This window comes from Zea mays, chromosome 9 (assembly GCF_902167145.1).
Source record: "Zea mays cultivar B73 chromosome 9, Zm-B73-REFERENCE-NAM-5.0, whole genome shotgun sequence".
Classification (NCBI taxonomy): Eukaryota; Viridiplantae; Streptophyta; class Magnoliopsida; order Poales; family Poaceae; genus Zea; species Zea mays.
In genome coordinates this window covers 27,485,860-27,507,399 of record NC_050104.1, presented here as the reverse complement: position 1 = coordinate 27,507,399, position 21,540 = coordinate 27,485,860, and the positions used below count along the sequence as shown (strand labels likewise).

General features: G+C 47.3%; 1 protein-coding gene across 1 annotated transcript; it reads right to left on the bottom strand.

Moving 5' to 3' along the window:
- Window positions 1-286: 286 nt before the first annotated feature.
- Window positions 287-8,988, bottom strand: LOC103638160 (elongator complex protein 6). Its single transcript, XM_020543880.1, has 2 exons — window positions 8,620-8,988; window positions 287-520 (listed from the first exon to the last, which is right to left on the bottom strand). The coding sequence occupies exons 1-2, from the start codon at window positions 8,872-8,874 to the stop codon at window positions 509-511; spliced, it is 267 nt and encodes an 88-aa protein (XP_020399469.1). The 5' UTR covers window positions 8,875-8,988; the 3' UTR covers window positions 287-508.
- Window positions 8,989-21,540: the final 12,552 nt, after the last annotated feature.

Genomic DNA, 21,540 nt, shown 5'->3' with positions numbered 1-21,540 from the left:
GGTAAGAAGAGAAAAGAATTTTTAGGTAAGACTTTTGAAAATTCTTTTGAAGATGCCTCATAATATCTGCAAAGAAGGGCTACGCTCCGATACCAGCTGTGACGGAACCTCCCAAGTAATTAGGCCCACCTACAGTTGTCCTTGTCTCACAGACATCAGACAACCCTGTAGGTGCCCCTGAACTACTTGACAAGTTCGGTATCTTTCCTTACCTTACCAGGAACGTCTCACCCATCTTGTAGACATTACAGAACATCGGAGATAAAGAAATGCGGAAGCGAATTACATAAACTTACATTTTATTTTGAAAGCAAGCTTGAGTTATTTTTATTACAGACCAGACTAAAAGTGAGTGCCTAAAAGTAATAATTATACAAACCAGGGAGACACCAACTTCTCCCGAAAGACAATAAACAAAAGATTCTAGATGGAGGACCGAGTCCTCCCGCACTTCAGTCTTGGTTTTCCTTGTTGGGAACCACCTTAGCACAGAAGCAGCAAAAGTCTGCTACTTCCTCACCTAAAAACAACGAAGGGATAAACCCTGAGTTTGGAATACTCAGCAAGTCTTACCCGACTAAGGAAAAGACTCTCAAGGGGATGCTGGATAAATAGGAGTCAAGGGGAGGCTTTAGCAAAAATCAACTCATACTTTTGCCGAAGTAGCTTACTAAGGTGAGTCCTTACTTTCAATCTTTTAACGCCATGTTAAGTATTAATAGACTCCATTTGCATCTAGTCTAATTTCACATCACATCAACACAACATCATTTTTATCCATCGTGTTCGCCTCTTGACTCTAGGTTGTAGAAAAGTGACCAAGTCTTCATAACCGCGAAGGTACGGCGATCCGAATCGATTATACTCAGCTGAGGATCTCCAATCACACGACATATGTAGCACTTAACCCTTGCATATGTCAACCCGCCACCGGGGTTCTTAAGACCGGATCAGGTTCACGCAGACCGAGAGCACAGATACACCACCGTCCAGCCTCTTGCCACGGAGGGTACACGCTACTCTCGCCACCGCTCCACGCCCATCTCGTGTTGTCTTATTCCGGCCTTAGTCTGCCCGAGGCAAGGCTTACCCATGACGAGGCATGTGACCAGTTAAAGGGTCCTCGGTCAGCACGCCTACATACTCGTTAATCCTTAACCAACCTGGGTAGAACATCACCTGTTCCTACCCCAAGTTTCCATTTAAGTATTTCCACCCTTAGGAATGTGTCTGTTCCTTAGGATGAAAGAGCATCACGGGGAGCTTTGCAGTAAGATCCCACTATTGCTCCAAATGAAAATATTCTTGCAGGTAGAAGTTATCCTCTCCATGGTTAAATTGAGGACAACTTCTATCCACAAGATCTAAGCAAGGCTAAGCATTTTTGTAAATCATAATTTTGATACTTCACAGAAGTATCTATAAAGGTATGGATGTCAAGGAAAGCAATGCATCAAAGGGTTTCAAGTAACTCCTATGAACTTAATGCACATTTCACTAGACTTAAGTGTGCGAAAAGTATTTAAAAATTCAAGGAAAGGGGTTGCATGCACCGGGGCTTGCCTTCGTTTACAGGTGATTCAGGCTCGGATCCACAAATGTCGAAGTAGAAACTATTCCCGGCCTGAGTGTCCAAAGGTGGTTGTACTTGCTCTTCGGTTACTTCTACCTCTTCTTCTCGTTCTAATCATAACCATACATATGTATAAGAATGGATGCCATGGGATGCTCATGAGGATGCAAAGACAACATAAACTTATTAGTTATGTCTTGAATACAACTTTCCTTCACGGAGTTCCGGGAACTTAGGGTTTCCGGAGTCGGTAAAGGAGTTCATAGAGCAGGGGAGGGGGTGGTTTTGGGTTTAGTGATCAAACAAGGTCCAAATCAATTCAAACTCTACCCAAGGCTTCTAAATATTATGAGGAACTTATATAAAAATTTTGAGCATTTTTGGACTTACCATTAGTTTTCTAAAAATCCTTAACCAACATTTTTAACCACTTTAAATACCCTAAAATTTCTTACTTTCACTAAAAATCACCAATTTATTTTTATTAAATACTATAGAAAATAACAAACCTAGGAAAATTAGTTTCACAATTTTAGCATTTTTCTACATTTTTCTACATATTTTTGAATCTCTGCTGAAAAAGAAAAAGGAAAAGAATTAATAGAACTGGGCCGGATTCAGCCCAGCGGCCCAGGTCCAAAGAGGAAAGCGTCCGCGCGCGCGCCCGCGCCCTGGCGGTTTTGCAGAACGACCCCCGCGTTTTAGACTAACTGCGACCAGGTTCTTTTACTGTTTATTCCAGTCACTGACTCTTTGTAGAAATGCCCCTGAAGTTCTATTTCTTCACCCGACATGCCCACGACGCCGTTCACGCACGGCCGTGCTCCGGCGAGGTCCTAGACCGGCCGATTGGAGCGACAGCAGGATTCTCCGAGCAGCCAACACGAAATTAGTACTACCCCGACCATTTCCCCTAACCTAATTTCACTAATTGGGCACTAAAACTCTCTGGCCATGGTGACCGTAAGTATTGTGGCAAGGTCATCGTGTTCCCGGCGAGTGGTAGCCTCTTAGTTCGAATTGGAGGCTTGGTTAGCATCACAGGATGACAAGTGTGCCCAAACAAGAGAGAGTGAGGGATGGACAGACCTAGAAAGGACTGGCCACGGTGAGGTTGCTCTTCGCGGTGTTCCTGAGCGTTTTGGGGAAAATCCCGAATTGAAGCTCTCTGGTGGATGATCGTGGCCGATTAGCGGTGGCTGGCTAGCTGACTACCTCACGGAGCTAAACTCGGGCTCAATTTATAGAGTCCGCGGGCGGTGGTGCTCAATTTGGCCGAGCCACGCGGCGGTCGGAGGTGAGGAAGAAAGCACTGGCCGCGTGAATTCGTGGCCGGCAGCGTGGCAAGCTCACCGGCGTCGATGGGACAGCCCTAAGGTGTTACGGTGGTGTGGTGGAAAGGCTAAGCCACGCGGCACATGGCCGGGAGGTGGCGGTCACCGGCGAGTTAATCTGCTCAGCCGCAAAGAGGGAGAGAGGGCCACGGAGGTCACCGGAGTGATCGCCAGCTCACCGTCGGCGAAGATCTTTACCGTGAGCCCTTATCCGCCCATCCTGAGCACAAGTCGGGCCGTCAACGGCACGATTCACAGCGGAATTGGTCGTCGGCGGTGGGCTTGCTGGCGTCCTTATCTGTTGCAGTTGAACACTGTACCATGGTGAATACCATTCAGACAGTCTGTCAGCCGAACTTGGAGCATCATTATCTCTTAATTTCTAATGTCAACACATGTCGAGCTCTGCAGCAAAAGTGTAGAGCAATATACCATCTACAATTCGACTATAGGACTTGAACATATTTGAGCACTGGATCATGCTTGAATCTGAGCTAGAAGTTGATGTCAGTTCACTGCTAAACAGAATTTTAGTTCAAAACAACCTGACAGTCGAACTTTGATGGGGTTTTTCTCTAAATTTCTCATAACAACTATGCTTGCACTCTTTAGCAAAGTTGTTCTCCTATAATTGGTCTTCAACTTTGATGTGGTGACCTAGGGCAAAAACCCTATACTTTGTAAGTTACAAAGTCCCAAAGTTGAGCCCATTCACTAATTTTCCAGACTTAGAATAAACTCAAATGAGGTCCATCTTGCATTTAGGTCCAAAACTTAGGGTTTGGCTTGCAAAATCACATATTTGTGATCCAATTGACTTAAAATACTTATTTGACTTGGTTTTTGCACTTTAGCCCAAAAGTGGACTAATTTTGCATATAAGCCCCTAGGGTTTGGTTTTAGGGTTTTCCAGGATTCCAATTAGGGTTTCTGGTATCCCAGGGGTATAAATGTGATTCAACTTTATTCTTAGGGTCATTTTATGACTTTTACCCTAAAGTATTTAGGTTTTCTTAACTTGAGTTAAGTTTTACCCCTTTAACCACTATTTAGGGTTAAGTCCATTAACCAGGGTTCCATTTGCAAAAACAGTAAAACAATACAACTTGTTTGAAATTTTTGCCTAGTGAATGCACTCTAGGTGTGTCACACATATGCAATGCCAATGCTCATGATGCCATGCTCAAGTTTTAGTTATAGTAACACCAGGGGTGTTACACACCCCGCGGATTTGCTCGAGCTGTGGGTCATGGCCCCCCGCCTGAACGGGGACCACAGCTAGCTCCCGTGGGATGTCAACGCGGGGCACCGGCCTAGGGAGATCACCATCCTACGGCATGCCGAGATGGTTGCCTTCGGAGGGACCCCCTAGATCGACGTGGAAGCATTCGCGACTTGGGCCGCAGTCCTCGTCGCCGAGGCTACGGCTACCGTCGGAACAGTCGGAGAGGCAGTAGTCACATGCGGTCATGAAGTCCCGCAGGGCACTGGGGTTGCCAAGTCCAGAGAAATCCCAACAGAAGCTGGGCTCGTCGTCTTCCTCGGACCCGGAGGGCCCGTAGGTCGAGACGTCCGTCAGCCGGTCCCAAGGTGACCGCATACGAAACCCCAGAGGGTTTGGACTCGCCTCTACGAGAGCACCCGCCAAAGCGAAGCCGCTAGGCGGGTTGAGGCTGAATCCGAAAGACGTGGGATGGGAATCGGTCGGTACCTTTTGGTCGACGGGCGGCGATGAAGTCACGTCGAGGACTGACTGCACCGCCGTCTCAGGTACGAGGGTGACGTCCAGCAAGCTCTTCACGAGCGTGCTGGCGTCGTCCGCTTGCTCGGAACTGGCGTGTCGCGGGGAGACGGCGCTCGTCTTCGTCTCAAGCGCGAAGTCGATACCCGGTGCGCCCCCCGTTGGGGTGCCGGCGCTGTCGACTCGCTCGACAGCCGACGAGGTGCTGCCTCCTGCTTGGCCTTGGTTGCCCTGCCTTCCCCTCCGTCGGCGGGGAATAGGGCGGAATGAGCTCGAAGGTTGTTCTTCCACCACGCGGGGAAGACGTCGTCGATTCCGCCGCCGGCGGGCGGGCTGTCGGCCGCCATTGTCGTTGTCGCGCGGCGGTGGAAGGAGTATCATGTCGTAGCTGCCGTCGAGGGACATGAACTCAAGACTCCCGAAACGGAGCACTGTCCCAGGTTGGAGAGGTTGCTGGAGACTGCCCATCTGGAGCTTGACGGGAAGCTGTTCGTCAACACGCAGCAGGCCCCTACCTGGCGCGCCAACTGTCGGCGTTCCGAGACCGGGGGGTCCCTGAGCCGACGAGTGAATGTCGCCGCGTGCCCCAGCCCAGATGGGAGAGCGAGGCGGCTGGAGACCGGCGTGAGAGAGGTGGGAATCCCGCGGCCTTCGTGTTCGTCCCGCGCCCAGGTCGGGTGCGCTTGCAGTAGGGGGTTACAAGCGTCCACGCGGGAGAGGGAGCGAGTGGCTTCAAGCGAGCGCCTGTCTCGTCCTCGTCCCCGCGCGGCCAACCCTCTCTAAGAGGGCCCTGGTCCTTCCTTTTATAGGCGTAAGGAGAGGATCCAGGTGTACAATGGGGGGTGTAGCAGAGTGCTACGTGTCTAGCGGGGGAGAGCTAGCGCCCTAAGTACATGCCGTTGTGGCAGCCGGAAAGATTTTGGCACCCAGCTGGTGTGATGTCGTGGCCGTCGGAGGAGCGATGGAGCCTGGCGGAGGGACCGCTGTCGGAGCTGTTGAGTCCTTGCTGACGTCTTCTTGCTTCCGTAAGGGGGCTGAGAGCCGCCGTCGTCACAGAGTATGCGGGGCGCCATCATTGCCTATCTGGCGGAGCGAGCCAGATGGGACGCCGGTCTTGTCCCCCGTGGCCCGAGTCAGCTCGGGGTAGGGTGATGATGGCGCCTCCTGTCGACGTGGCTGGCCTGTGCCCTGGGTTGGGAGATGTGGAAGCTCCTCCGAAGCCGAGGTCGAGTCTGTCTTCCGTGGCCGAGGTCGAGCCCGAGCCCCTGGGTCGGGCGGGGCAGAGGCCGCCGGCTGAGGCCAGGGCGGAGTCCGAGCCCTGGGGTCGGGCGAAGCAGGGTTCGCCGTCTTCCGGGGCTGAGCCCAAGTCCGAGCCCTGGGTCGGGCGGAGCGGAGTTCGCCGTCTTCCGGGACTTAGCCCGAGTCCGAGCCCTGGGTCGGGCGGAGCGGAGTTCGCCGTCTTCCGGGACTTAGCCCGAGTCCGAGCCCTGGGTCGGGCGGAGCGGAGTTCGCCGTCTTCCGGGACTTAGCCCGAGTCCGAGCCCTGGGTCGGGCGGAGCGGAGTTTCCTATGGTGCCTTTGGCCGGGCCTGACTGCCTGTCAGTCTCACTCTGTCAAGTGGCACCGCAGTCGGAGTGGCGCAGGCGGCACTGTCCTTCTGTCAGGCCGGTCAGTGGAGCGGCGAAGTGACGGCGGTCACTTCGGCTCTGCCGGCTGGGGGAGCGTGTCAGGATAAAGGTGTCAGGCCACCTTTGCATTAAATGCTCCTGCGATTTGGTCGGTCGGTGCGGCGATTTGGTCAGAGTTGCTTCTTGGAGAAGACAGGGCCTCGGGCGAGCCGGAAATATGTTCGCCGCTGGAGGGGGGCCTCGGGCGAGACGGAAATCCTCCGGGGTCGGCTGCCCTTGTCCGAGGCTAGGCTCGGGCGAGGCGTGATCGAGTCCCTCGAATGGACTGATCCCTGACTTAATCGCACCCATCAGGCCTTTGCAGCTTTGTGCTGATGGGGGTTACCAGCTGAGAATTAGGAGCCTTGAGGGTACCCCTAATTATGGTCCCCGACACTATGGCAGGGGGGAAAAAGAACAATAAACCCCATCTGGTGAACTGGGATACTGTTTGTAGACCTAAGGATCAAGGAGGTCTGGGGATTTTAGACCTTAGATGCATGAACCTTTGCCTGCTGGCTAAATGGTGGTGGATATTGGAGAATAGGGAGGGCCTATGGCAAAAAATAGTAAGGTTTAAATATGTCAGAGGAAGACCTTTGAGTTTGATGGAAAAGAAACAAGGGAACTCTCATTTCTGGAAAAGCATTCTAGAAGTAAAAGATGTGTTTTACAAAAACTGCAAAAGAATCATTGGAGATGGTAAATCAACCAGTTTTTGGAATGATTGTTGGTGTGGGAATAATCCTCTCTCGGTAAGATTTAAAAGACTGCATGATTTATCTCTTGACAAAGAGATAAGTGTAGAAAAGGTGCTAAGTACAAATTCGGAATCCTTAACCTTCAGAAGGAGGCTAGTGGGAATTGGTGCTGACAATCTCAAGGATATGATATCCTCATATGAGGACATCTGCCTTAATGATTCAAGAGATAATGTTATTTGGTTACTGGATAAGAAAGGATTTTCTGTCAAATCCCTTTACCTCAACTGTCGAAGTAATTTGGGTCGGGTGCCTTATATGTTCATCTGGAACGCTAAAATACCCCAAAGGATAAAAGTTTTCCTTTGGCTTGTTCTGAGAGACAGGATTCTATCCAAGGCAAATCTTAGCAAAAAGAATTGGCAAGGAAATATCAATTGCACTTGGTGTGATTGCCTAGAAACTACGCAACACATCTTCTTTGACTGTCAGATAGCGAAATTTACATGGAGAGTGGTGCAGGCGGTGCTGCATCCCATTTGTATTCCCAAGAACCCCAGTGAGATGTTTAGCCACTGGCTCCATCTATTCAATAAACGGGACAGGAATTTGTTAACAGTGGGGTGTAGTGCAGTTCTTTGGACTCTTTGGAAAATAAGAAACGAAGCTTGCTTTGAAGATAAAAGAGTAGTTAATATGTTAGACATCTTTATATTGTGCTGTTTCTGGATGAACTCATAGATTTTATTACAGAAAAAATCGGCAAGAAGGATGTTGGAGGAAAGAAGCAACCATATCAGAAGAATGGCTAGTGATTTCTTCATTCGAGCTTGGGGGTGGTCTCCAGTTGACATGAGGCTGACACAGTGATTGGTTGAGCGGGGGATCCTTTTTGGAGATGATACTTCTTCCTGATCTTGAATCTAGAGACTCTTTTGGTTCTTATTTCAGGATGTCGGTCTGTAATAATGTCTTGGTTAAACCCCTTTTCCTGTCTTAGTCGTCTTGGATTGGCAATAGTTTTCGTGTCAGGTCTGCTCAAAGATTTAGCTGGGTTAGATGCTGGGCTTTTGTTGCCAGTGGCATGATATGGCTAAGACAATATTGATGTGTGTCTGTGGTTGTTTCCTGTTTCTTAATGAAATGGGGAAACTCCTTTTCGTCAAAAAATCAAATTTAAAAACATGACAGTGTAGGTTATGTAATTTAGACGGCTACACAAAGCCCAAAACTGCGAATAGGATCATAGTGAAATCTGTGAAAAATATGTTAGTTGAACATGTCTCTAGCTACATTATCTTCATCAGCATAGATAGCCGGAGTTTTGGCCCAACCAAAAGAGGCTAAAGTGTTTATTTTTATTTTTAGTTTGCAAGTCCTAAAATTTAAAATATGCAAGTCCTACACAGTCTGCCACTAAGCTAGTATAAATTTAAATGCAAATGTGTAGATTTTGACTAGAGCAATCTGGTATGCATTTTCCAGTATGCACGCTGTTGTAACAGTGAAGCTAACATAGGCAGCCCGACATGAAGCCGGTAAGCACAAAACGTGTTTGACGAAATGCCGGTGAGGTGAAGAGGGGGCGGGGGGCGAGCGGTACCATCTTGCGCAGGACGCGGTCGTAATGGGAGAAGGGCTGCGCGAGGGCGAGGAAGGCAGCGGAGCCGCAGCCGGCGAGCGCGCGCTTGAGGAGGAGGTGGAGGACGAAGGTCCTCGGTGTCTCCACGCAATCCTCTACCACCACGACCTGCGCCGCAGATCCCATCGCCTCGCACAGGAGGTCTCCCATCACCACAGATATAGTTTTCCAGATCCAGATATTGCACTGTGCTGTGGTCAAAATAAGTCCCTCCATCAGCGTGGTCCCTGACTACTCAAAAGTAAGTCCCTCCATCAGCGCTAAATAGTTCCAATTCAAGTTGGTGAAGAGCAAAATACATTCTGATGATCATGCATGAACACGGTTCAGTTGTGTTCAGATTGAACAAGTAGAACATCACGTATATTTATGAGTCATGCACGGACTACAAAACCACGGAGAATACATTTTTAGACAATTACTAGCCGGTGCTTGCTACGCTTTTTATATATCATATAAATAAATATTAAGATAATTATTAAAATATAATTATTGTTTATTTCTAAATACTAAGACACGTGTGGCCTGGCGGTAGCTGTGTGGACGGGTTGGGTCCTAGGTAGGTACACTAGCTGGCTACGCGGACGCTGGGCGTGGAGCCCACAGGTGTTACGCCTTGAATTTGGTGGTATAATTTTTCGTCTCAAATACTCACCAAATTCAGGCGTTACTCACTTTTCTCTTCCTGATTCGCCCATTCTTCCCAATTTCAAAGCAGTATAGAGACTGGTGTCCGTATCGCGTGTAAACAAAAAACCTAAGTTGATATGGGTGTTGCATCATATCGAAGTATATTTCTTTTGTCTAATGTTGTGTCTAATCGCGCGTTCGTATCGTTTCGGTTTTCGGTTCGCGATTTAGATTCGATTAGAGGTAAGCGGGTACGTGCAGTGGGTTTCCGGCCCGACCCCGTATCGCGTGTAAACAAAGAGAGTTATGCTGGCTATTGGCGACCACCGGGCCCCGTATCGCGTGTAAACAGAGAGAGTTATGCTGGCTATTGGCGACCACCTGAACGTCCAAGTGCATGCTTGCATTGGTGGAAAGAGTATTGGTGAGGACATCAGCCGGCTCGAGAATGGGGTGCATGTCGTCTCGGGAACTCTAGGCAGAGTCTTGATATGATCAAGAGGAGGACGCTGCGAACAAGAGCCATCAAAGAAGTTCTATTCACAGCTCTGGAAATGATCCAATGGATGTGGATGTAGGAAACACTTCAAGTGACCAACATGTTCCGGCAGAGAGGTTACACATAACCTATAAGTCTGAAGCTTTGTTTTGTTTATGCGTAATCCTTAGTCGTCCTTGTTTTTTGATAACCTGTAGGATTGAAGCATTTGAAGTAATTCTTGGTAAGCATGTGTTGGCAAACCATGTAGATCAAATGTCAACTGATGAAGACGAGCAATCAATTAACAGGGAGTCAATTGCACCTTACACTAGGAGCCAAATAGTTTTATTTTGGAGGTATGAAAAGAGGGCCTTACACTAGAAGCCAAACAAATTTTATTTCAAAGGTATGAAAAATGGGTTGGTTTTCTTTCGAGCTTGTAACAAATAACCAAGCATGTTGATTGCATTGAAATTTTGTTTACTTGTGCTCTTAGGGACTGCAAGATACAAACAGGGTAATGATGCGAGATGGTATTATTCGAATCATATAGCTACCATTCTACCAAGACGTTACCTACGGATCCCTGGCCATGCTGTGTCATGATTGATGTCTGATGAATCTAGCTAAAGCTACATCTGTAACGAACGCTTTTTGATGGGGGCACGACGATAGCGCCTTCTATTCTAGTTAGTTAGATTCAATGTTAGCACAAATGACTGATGATAAGATTTTCGGTTAGTATTTTAATTTGGATTTAGAGTACATTTATGTATGATTTATTTGACAATGTTTATTTATGAGACATTGAATTGTACTTATCTAATAATTATCTATATTAGATTAAATACGATGTTATTAAATATGTGTATGTATATTTCTCTTTCAAATTAGTATAATGTGATATCTCAAAAATGATTATAAATTGAAGAATGTAAGTCATTTCGTCTAAATCTTAATAAGACGGTTTTCAAAACGTCCAATATCAATCTCCTAAATAAGATGGTTTTCTTGTTGCAAGCATATATTATTACTAGTTAAATATACGTGCGTTGCAATGGAAAAAATAGTACAATAATAACATATGTATGTTAATCAAAATTAAGATGTCCCTAAAACTTTATAGTAGTCCGTAAATTGCAATATGTATTAGCCTACATGGTTGTTGACATTTTTCTTCTAAAGAAGAAACGTGGAGAAAAAAGAGAACCAACACCCGTCACCAGTTTATATAGTCTGTGACCCATCCGTGGAACGGTGGGAGGAGAGTGTTCACCAGTTTACCATAGTCATGCATATTATATTCAGTTAACAACTACTGCACATACTAAAAAGATCATTTTAATTTCAGTCAGGAGGATTTTAAAAATAGCACATTAGCATGATTCAGTAGTATATATATATATATATATATATATATACCATCTGATAGTTGATAGTTTTTCGTAGCATGGATTAGTTTAATGAAAGAACTACATGTATTCAGCTGACAACTACTGCACATATAAATCTTAAAATAGTTTGTTTCGATTATCATGGTTTAGAAAACAATATATTAGCATGGTACAATATCTGGAAAAAATTGTATTATAGAGAAGTATGTAGCTAATGTTATTACATAGCATGACTGAGTTATTAAAGGAAAACTGAAAGAACTATTCTTGATGCCTCAAGGAATAGCAGAGGCACAAGTATCTGAAATTTAAAAAACTACCTCTTAAACCATATGTTTCCCTTCTTCCCTCTTGATACTCGCTTAGAGGAGGTGAATAGGTGAAACCTGAATATTATAACTTTAAACCCGGACTTGATCACTCGATTAGCGGTTAGAACAAGATGAACAATTATCGGAGTACAAAACTAAGTCCTTTGCTTGCAAAGAGTATTGCTTTCAAAGAATATGGAATTAATACAAAGCAACACAATTGAAATGTTTATGGAGAATAATGCAAGAGGACTTAGATAAGAAGAGAAAGAACACAAGTTCTTTCTTGCAAGGCGTTGCTTCTATATATGAGAATTTGACTTGAAGCAACACAAAGTAATATTAACAAAGAATAGTGCAAGAGAACTTAGAGAGCGAGAAGATAAACAAATCACAAGCAATAAACACAAGTGACACGAGTGATTTGTTTTACCGAGGTTCGGTTCACCAAGAACCTAATCCCCGTTGAGGAGTCCACTAAGGACGGGTCTTTTTCAACCCTTTCCCTCTCTCCAACGGTCACCAAGACCGGCGAGTTTTCCTTCTTCTTTGTCAACAAAAGACCAAAGTCTCCGCAAGGCCAACCATAAAGATAAGGGGCTCTTGCTAGCTTTACAATGAATGGGAGTGAAAACTCCACGCTTAAATGATCACAAGAGGTAGCATACACTTTCTCTCAATGATTCTCACAAGGGAATATCACTAAACGCACACGAGTAGCTCTTTCTTGCTTGATCTATCTTTTTTAGCACTTGGTGAGGCTTTGATGTGTATAAAAGTGTTGCTCTAGTAGATAGGAGTGAATACCCAACTCTTATGTATGATATGGATCAATAATTTCTATGAATAGGCTGGTTGGGGTGGCTTTTGTAGCCCTCAACCACCCATGTAGCCGTTGGGGCGTATCTGCAAGAAACTGCACTGGCGGACGGTCCGCGGCTATGGCCCGGATGGTCCGTGACCCTCCAACGGTCGATTCTGACATCTTCAACGGATACGCCTGACAGATCAACGTCTATCTGCCTCGGTGACACCACGCGGACGGTCCACCCTTTGTAACACCCCTGGTGTTACTATAACTAAAACTTGAGCATGGCATCATAAGCATTGGCATTGCATATGTTTGACACACCTAGAGTGCATTCACTAGGCAAAAATTTCAAACAAGTTGTATTGTTTTAATGTTTTGCAAATAGGACCCTGGATAGGAAGCTTTACCCTAAATAGGGATTAAAGGGGTAAAACCTAACCCAAATTGAGAAAACCTAAAGGCTTTAGGGGAATAGTCATAAAATGTTCCCAAACATAAACTTAAATCACATTTACACCCCTGGGATACTAAAAACCCTAATTGGAACCCTGGAAAACCCTAAAACTAAACCCTAGGGGCCTATGTGCAAAATTAGTCCACTTTTGGGCTAAAGTGCAAAAACCAAGTCAAATAAGTATTTTAAGTCATTTGGTTCACAAATATGTGGACTTGAAAGCCAAACCCTAAGTTTTGGACTCATTTGCAAAAAGGACCCCAATTTTGATTCCTATGCTAAGTCTGAAATCAGGGTTATAGGCCCAACTTTGGGGTTGTGTAGCTTTCAAAATAGTGAGAATTCATATTAGGTCACCACATCAAAATTATAGCCCAATTATAGGAGAACAAGTTTGCTTAAGGGTGCAAGCCATGTTCTTGTGAAAAACTGGAAGATAATCATGCACAAAGTTGGACTGTCAGGCTGGTATAGACTGAACTTCTGTTGGACAGTGATCTTGATCCAACATTAAGAGACATTTAGACTAATATCCAGTGGAAATCTACCTATGGTTGCCATAGCAAGGTTGTAGTTGGTATAATGCTCTACAAGTTTGCTGCAAAGATTAACTTGTGTTACCACAGAAATTTGGGAGAAAATTAAGCTCCAACTTGGTCTGTCAGACAAGCTTTGCACTGAATCAAGGCGCACTGTTCACCGATCTTCAGAAAAATCGCGCCGGCGATAAGAACGCCACCGCAGTGTGGATGGTCGTCGGCGGCCACGGTAAAAGGCTTTTGCAATGTGGCGTTAAAACGGGGAGGTGGTAGGCCCTGGTTAATCGGCGGCCACCGTGCCATCACCGTGGTCCTGTCGAAGCTAGGCTCGCCGCACCTCCCTTGCGCATCGACTGATCGGATAAGACCTCGCCGCTGGCCGATTACTGCCACGCGCCACGTGCTTAAGCACTAGTCCTCATCATGGTGACTCATGGATTGCATGCCCGGCGATCACCGGAGCCATTGCCACGGTGAAAGCCACTTTTCCCCGTACCGAGCTCGCCTCTCCTCTCCGGTCGCCAGCACCCCTCAGCCAAATTCTTCACCGTCGCTCGACGCGCCTATAAATTGAGTGCGCCACTAGCTCCGTAGGGTAGTCAAGAACCCCGCCACCAAGAATTACCCTCAGTGGATCCCCAACGAGCGCAAATCTTGCAATTCCCCCAAATCGGTTCAAACAAGCCGCTAGAACACTTCGCCGTGGTCAGCCCGATTCAGGTCCAATCTCGCCCTCGGTTTCCTTGTTTCAACATCCTTGCTTGCTCTTGATGCTCGCCGACCCGCTAAATCGAACTAGACCACCCCCAATCCGCGGGAACGTGTGCTCCCATGCTCGGTTTCCGCCGTGCACGTGGACCGGCCGTTCTCGGGGTGTTCGGGTCAAATTAATGTGTGTTACGAGGCCGTCGTAGGCCGGTGAAGCCTCTCCGTTAGTTATTCCGAGCAGTCATCGCCGGCCATGGCCGGTACGGACCGCGTCCGGGACGATCTGCGTGCGCGTCGTGGTCAGGGGCATTCGCAGGGAAGAAATAGAAGGGGAAGGGCTTTTGTGTGATCTGTCAGCGGCACACAGGAATAGTACAGGAACTATTTTCCAGTTACCCAGAACCCCAGGGACCTTTCCGCAAGATCGCCAGCGCGGGCGCGCGCGCGGGCGCGCGCGCGGGCGCTTTCTCCCTCTGAGCTGGGCCACTGGGCTGAAATCAGCCTAGTACTATTCATCTGTTTCCTTTTTCTTTTTACTCCAGAGCTAAAACAATTGTAGAAAATTACAGAAAAATCCTAAAATTATGAAACCAATTTTCCTAGGCTTGTTATTTTCCCTAGAATTTAATAAAAATAGTTTTGTGATTTTTAGTGGAAATAAGAAATTTTAGGGTATTTAAAGTGGATTAAAAGTATTAGTTATGGATTTTTAGAAAATAAATGGTAAGTCCAAAAATGCCCAAACTTTTTATGGGAACTTAAAGCAATATTTAGAAGCCTTGGGTAGGGTTTGAGTTGATTTGGACCATGTTTGATAACTAGAACCCAAAACCACCCCCCCCCCGCCCTATGAACTCCTTTACCGACTCCGGAAACCCTAAGTTCTCGGAGTTCCATGAAGGAAAGTTGTATTCAAGTCTTAGATAATAAATCTTTATTATCTTCGCACTCTCATGCGCATTACATGGCATTCATTCTTATATATATATATATGGTTATGTTAGAATGTGAAGAAGAAATAGAAGTCACCGAAGAAAGGACACCACCACCCTCGGATTCTCAAGCAGGCAACTGCTTCTACTTCGATATTTGTGGATCCGAGCCCGACTCACCTGTTAACGAAGGCAAGCCCCGGTGCATTTGCCACCTCCCTTGCTGTTTTTAAAATCTTTCTCACTTGCTTGCTGCATTAGGTGATAGGAGTTGATTGATTAAACAATTCCTGCATTACCTTCCTTGATCTTGATTACCCTCCTTGAAACCCTGTTTTTACAAAAAGGTTTTACTATGCTTAGTATTGCTTTAGAAAAATAAAAGGATTTGTTTTACAAAAGATGTTTGGCAAAGTGGGTGGGATGTTTTTGAAAATAAAACTTGATGGTGAGTCCATCACGGCCGTGATGGATTCAACATCGGAAAAGATGTACCTCTGCCAGGTACCAACCTTTGGGGTTAAATGATTAAGCTGAGACCGGGCGGGTGACTTGCACGAGAAGAGAGTCTCGGTGTAGTGTCTCCGTCTGAGTCGATTAAGGACCTTGTCGATGTAGGCCTGCTGACCGAGGACCCTTTAACTGGTCACATGCCTCGTCATGGGTAAGCTTTGCCTCGGGCAGACTAAGGCCAGAATAAGATAACACGAAATGGGCGTGGAGCGGTGGCGAGAGTAGCGTGTACCCTCCGTGGCAAGAGGCTGGACGGTGGTGTATCTGTGCTCTCGGTTTGCGTGAACCTGATCTGGTCTTAAGAACCCCGATGGCGGGTTGACATATGCAAGGGTTAAGTGCTACATATGTCGTGTGATTGGAGATCCTCAGCTGAGTATAATCGATTCGGATCGCCGTACCTCCGCGGTTATGGAGACTTGGCCACTGACTTACACGTAGCATTCCACTAAAGATGATGGGTTTTTGTTAAGAAATTGGCTAGTGCAGGACCAGTGATTGAACTAGGGTAGGAAGAACTCTAGTTACAGGTAATTCTACTTAACTTGACAAATAAAACTGGATTTTTAAGGATCCACTTTAGTAAGCATTTCTGCAAAACAGAGTCTTTGATTATTGAAAAGCCTTACCTTGACTCCCATATAACCAGCATACCCTTGAGAGTCTTTTCTTTAGTCGGGTAAGACTTGCTGAGTAATTCCATACTCAGGGTTTATCCCTTCGTTGTTTTTAGGTGAGGAAGTAGCAGATTTCTGTTGCTTCTGTTACAAGGTGGTTCCTAAAGAAGAAAAACAAGACTGAAGTGCGGGAGGACTTGGTCCTCCACATAGAAATCTTTTGCTTAACACTCATCGGGAGGAGTTTGTGCCTCCCTTGGTTTGTATAATATTACTACTTAGCACTCGCTTTTAGTTCTGGTCTGTAATAAAACAACTTGAACTTGCTTTTAAAATAAATGTAAGTTATGTAATCGCTTCCGCAATTCTTTATCTCCGATGTTCTGTAATGTCTGCAAGACGGGTGAATCGTTCCTGGTAAGGTAAGGAAAGATACCGAACTTGTCAAGTAGTTCAGGGGCACCTACAGGGTTGTCTGAAGTCCGTTGGACAAGGACAACTGTAGGTGGGCCTAATTACTTGGGAGGTTCCGTCACAGCTGGTATCGGAGCGTAGCCCTTCTTTGCAGATATTATGAGGCATCTTCAAAAGGATTTTCAAAAGTATTACCTAAAAACTCTTTTCTCTTCTTACCTAAGTATTTTGAAGAGTCTATCTTAAAGACCAGATAGGAAGAGTGCAATGTATAGAAGGTTGAATCGACTAAGGTTGATTCTGTACTTACACATGCATCATGCTAAGAATTATACTAATAACATTTTCCCCCTTAGAAAGATGCCGCCACGCACAAGGCTAACGGCGCGCAAGTCAACTGGACCAATCGGTGTGCCCCGGCATCAACTGGCCCCTCGACATGAAAGCAGTAGCAGTGGGAGTAATGACCCCATAGGAGATCTTGAAGCCCGAGTGAGTCGACTTCAAGCAGCGCTGCAACACAGGACCGATGCTTGGGTCGCAGACGGAGATAGAATAAATGAACTAAGAAGGGATATCCGTCACCTGCAGGATCAGCTTGCTGATCGGGACTTAGCACTTGACTGGGCAGTACAGTCCCGTTTGTTGGCATGTGCTAAGGAAGCAAGGGCTTAGGCCCGAATTAAGGAACTTAGCTCAACTGTCGATGACCTGCAGGTCTATTGCAATACGTTGCATGAGGAAGTCCATGTACTGTACTCGCAACTACACCCTAGTGCACCTGCACACCCTGCTGAGGCGGAAGCCGGACCCTCTCACGTTGCGGGACGCGCGCTGGGTGGGGAGTTAGACCTTTTTGAGCCCCCTCCTTCCATGAGGTTGGTTGACGTCTGGACTCCCACACCTGACGATGAGGCCGCCAAGAGTAATGGGAAGCAGGACTAATGGTGTAATAAAAGTAGAGTAGTGTATTGTAGGTTGTACTGGTGTATAATAGGTAATGCTATTGTATACTAGGTACTGTACCCTGTTGTAAGAGTCTTGAGTCTGTAACATTACTTTTGGTAATGTAAAATGGAAGGCTTCTTTGGCATTTTATATTTATTTCAAATGTTCTTTGCCACAGATGCCGACCAGGACTCGAGGACAGGACGCAGCAGGAACTTCTAGGGGAAGGGATGTTACCCCAAACCCACCTCCGGTTCCTCCCACATTGGCCGAGGCGATTGCCGCCTTGGTAAATGCCACTGCAGACAATACCCGCTTTCTTAGGGAAATGGCGGGTCAACAGCAATTCCAGCAGCAGGTAGGAAGGGGTTATCAGCAAGGCCCCCGTGAAACCACTTATCTGGACTTCTGTAACACCCTGAATTTGGGGTATAAAATTTCTTTGCTCATATCCACAAATTCAGGTGTTATCCCTCCCATCTCATCTTCTCCAATCTCTTGTTTTCTCTTTTTTCTATAGAAGAAGAGTGGATATTTTCAAGTGTAGATGCAAGTATAATTTAATAGGTTAAACCCTAAGGGAAACAATGGTTATTGCATCATGTTGGAGAACATTTATTTTGTTTGTTTGTGGTTTGATGAATGGTTTGCTTGATCTTTCAATTAATCATTTGTTTGTGCATAGAGTTAAACTGAAATAAATAGAAAACAGAAAGAAAAGAGAAAGAAAAAGGAAAAGGAAAAGTAGCCCAGCCCCCCCTCCCTGGCCCAGCTCGGCCGGCCCAGCCGTCCCCCCCCCCTTTCCCCTCTTTCTCCCCCCGCTCGGCCCACAGCGCGCGGCCCAGCTCCTGGCCTTTCCCTCCCCCGCGCCTGCACTCTTTCGCGGGCCCGCGCGCCGCGGCCCACCCAGCAGCCAACGCCGCGCCCCCCCGCAACCCAGGCCGCAGCCCAGCGCGCGCGCCTGGTGGCCAGCGCGAGCCCAGCGCGTAGCGCTTCCCTGCGCGCAGCTGCTCGCCCGCGTGGAGACCGCCGCCGCCGCCTGCTGCGCTCGCTCGGTCGTCTGCGCGTCGCCCGCGTGCGCCTGCATGCGCGCCCACGTCCGCACGACCGCGCAGGGGCGGTTCCGCGCCCGTGGCCGCCTGTTCAGCTGGGCCCGCACGCCAGGGAGCCAAGCAACTACTGTATGTCTTCCCCAACCGCCTGTGCGAACTTCCCGTGGAGCAATCGCTCACGCCGTTTCCAAAACCAATCGATCCCGCACCCGTCGTCCAGTTTCTTCGCCTTGACCTAGCTAGGAGTCGCCCCGCCCTCCTGCGCTCGCCGAAGCCGGCTCGCTGTCCTCGCCACCGTCGGGACCTCGCCCCGCCCTGCTGTGCCGTTCGCCGGAGCCCGCGGTCCGCGCAGCCCGCCCGTGCAGCAGCGCCGCGTCGCGTCCCCGTTGGTCGTCGAGGTGAGCTCTCTCCTACTTCTTCCCTCTCCTCTCCCGGTGTAGCTTGTGGCGCGGCTGTTCGCGTCTCAGCTCGGGCACGGCAAACGCGGCCAACGCCCAGCTGCTTAGCGTGCCATCTGCTGTCCGATATCGGATCGCCGCCGACGCCGCTCTTCCCCGCTCGTTGCGCAGTAGTAGTGGTAGACTCGTAGCGTCGTGTGTTGGCGAGCTGTCCCGCACCTTCGTTACTCGGGCGAGGCCGCGCCACCGGCGTCACTGCTCTTGGCCGCTGGCGCGTGCGCCCCTTCTCCGGCGTGATTAGCTCCCATCCGAGCCCCCTGCCATGCCCGCTACGAAGGGAGAACCGTCGTGTAGACCCCCTCAGCATACATCATGCAATACCCCAAACATAATCTCATCAGTACCGCGTAGCTAGTGGCTGAAATTAGAATCGCCCCGCCTCGTGTCGCAAATCATGTCACATTATTTAATTTAGCGGTGTCTTAAATTCATGGTGCCTGCTGCATTTTAAATTTATGTTGTTTTATTCAAGTTACGTTAGCCTATCAACAGGGTTGCTCATGTACACGTTAAAGGTATTACTAGATCATAACACAGATTTCATTTAGTTAGTAAGTAATGATTTTAATTATGCGTCTATAGATATCTGTTAATGTGTTTAACGCTTAGTATGAATACGACGTTCGCTTACCCCTAGACGACCCCCGTCTACCCCTCGTCTAAACCCCGTGTACGTTCGTGTCGTTCGCCATCGCCCGCGCATCGCAACATATCGTCGCGTGCTGTTCGCGCGCGTTGTGCGCGCTGTTCACGCTTGTCGTCGTGCGTTTTACGCACGCTAATGACTCATCTCACCTAGAATAGCTCACGCTAATTAAATATATATTTAAGCAACGGTTATTCGAACAACACACTAATCGGGACTAAGTAGTAATTTTACTCGGCATGTGATTATTGTCTGTTAATATGATTAAGCCGAATTAAATATTATAATTCATATTCGCTTAGTATACATGTGATATCTCTCGACCGTAGTATCAGTCGTCTCGGTTCCGTTCTCGCGTAGTCGTAGATGCGAATTCTTTGTCGCGTGCATATTTATTTGATCTATACTGTTGTATGGTGTACTGTTTTCTACCATTTCAAGAATGTTGGATGTATGTTTGCACTCGCGTAGATATCGGGCCGTTCGTGGAGTCTGAGGGAATTGCAGGAGAAGACCCTGAGCAGCAGCAGCTTGGTGAAGGCAAGTGTCCTCTGACCCATTATGTCCTATTCACTTATAATTCACTTTCCCGCAGTACTTAATTGAAACCTAAGGATTGACTAGTTTTATATTTTACCTTATCCTTGATGACCTTTCGGGTTATTATGGTTAGCATTTTGCTATTGCCTTAACCTAATCAATGAACATGATGTGACTATTTATGATACGACACTGTTATCCTGATTATATTGATGATCTTGTGATACTCTAGGGGGCTCAGGTTGTTTCCTGAGTACCTCTCCGTAAGGACCTGTTCGTTGAGAGACCACCCAGGATAACAGTGCAACCATGAGGGTGGAATGGGGTGCCCTTAGCTAAGTAATTGGAGGAACTAGAAGTGTAGTTGCTTCGCCGTCGTGCCGTCAATGGGGTCCAGGCACAGTGCTTGCTCTGCCGAGGCTGGGTGCCGAGGTTCTTTCGTTTTGCTTTTTAGTCACCCTCCTGCGGGGAGAGGTACTGTGTTTATCAACTGGAGAAACCTAACGGGCAGCTATGACCTCTAGGGAATCTCTGTAAAGGCTTCGTAGTGAATCCCTGGCCATTCACCTTGGGAGTGAATAAGGGTCTTGCAAGCCCGGGCTAGAGAGGGAATCACGGCTCATGGGTAAAGTGTGCGACCTCTGCAGAGGGTAGTGAAACTGGTATATCAGCCGTGCTCACGGTTAAGAGCAGCCTTGGGATCCTCTTTGATTAGAGATACAAATGGTTCGAGATACAATGGTTCCATATATGATTTTGGTTCGATGATAATAATGATGTTCCTCGATGAGGAAATGAATTACGGGTTAGTTATTGCTAAAACCTGGCTTCACTAATAATAAATACCTGACCAACTAAAAGCAACTGCTTGAGCCTAACTCCACATAAAGCTAGTCCACTTCAGCCAAACGGGACATTTGCTGAGTACGTTGATGTGTACTCATCCTTGCTTTACCACCAAACACCAGGTTGTCCGCATTGTAATCACTGCTCAGGAGAAGGCGAAGCCGTGGAAGGAGACTTCCAGGAGTTCCAAGATTACGACGAATTCTAGGTGTGGGTTGGCGGCAACCCCCAGTCAGCTGCCTGTGAAGGCCTTATCTTTACTGCGTTTCGCTAGCGCTTTGATTTAACTGTTAAGTTGATGACTATGTGGATGTCTATGACTCTGTGATGTAATAAGTTAATACCCTTTTATGTTATTATTCGAGCACTGTGCGATGATGTTCATTTATGTAATCGCTGTGTACGTGAATTCTGATCCTGGCACGTACATAGTTCGCATTCGGTTTGCCTTCTGAAACCGGGTGTGACATAAGTGGTATCAAAGCCGTGCTGACTGTAGGACCGCTGACCTAGAGTAGCACTGGTCGTACTAAGGACTATTGACCTTCCCTCTCACCTTGACCTCTGATGTTACTTCAAAAGTCGGTC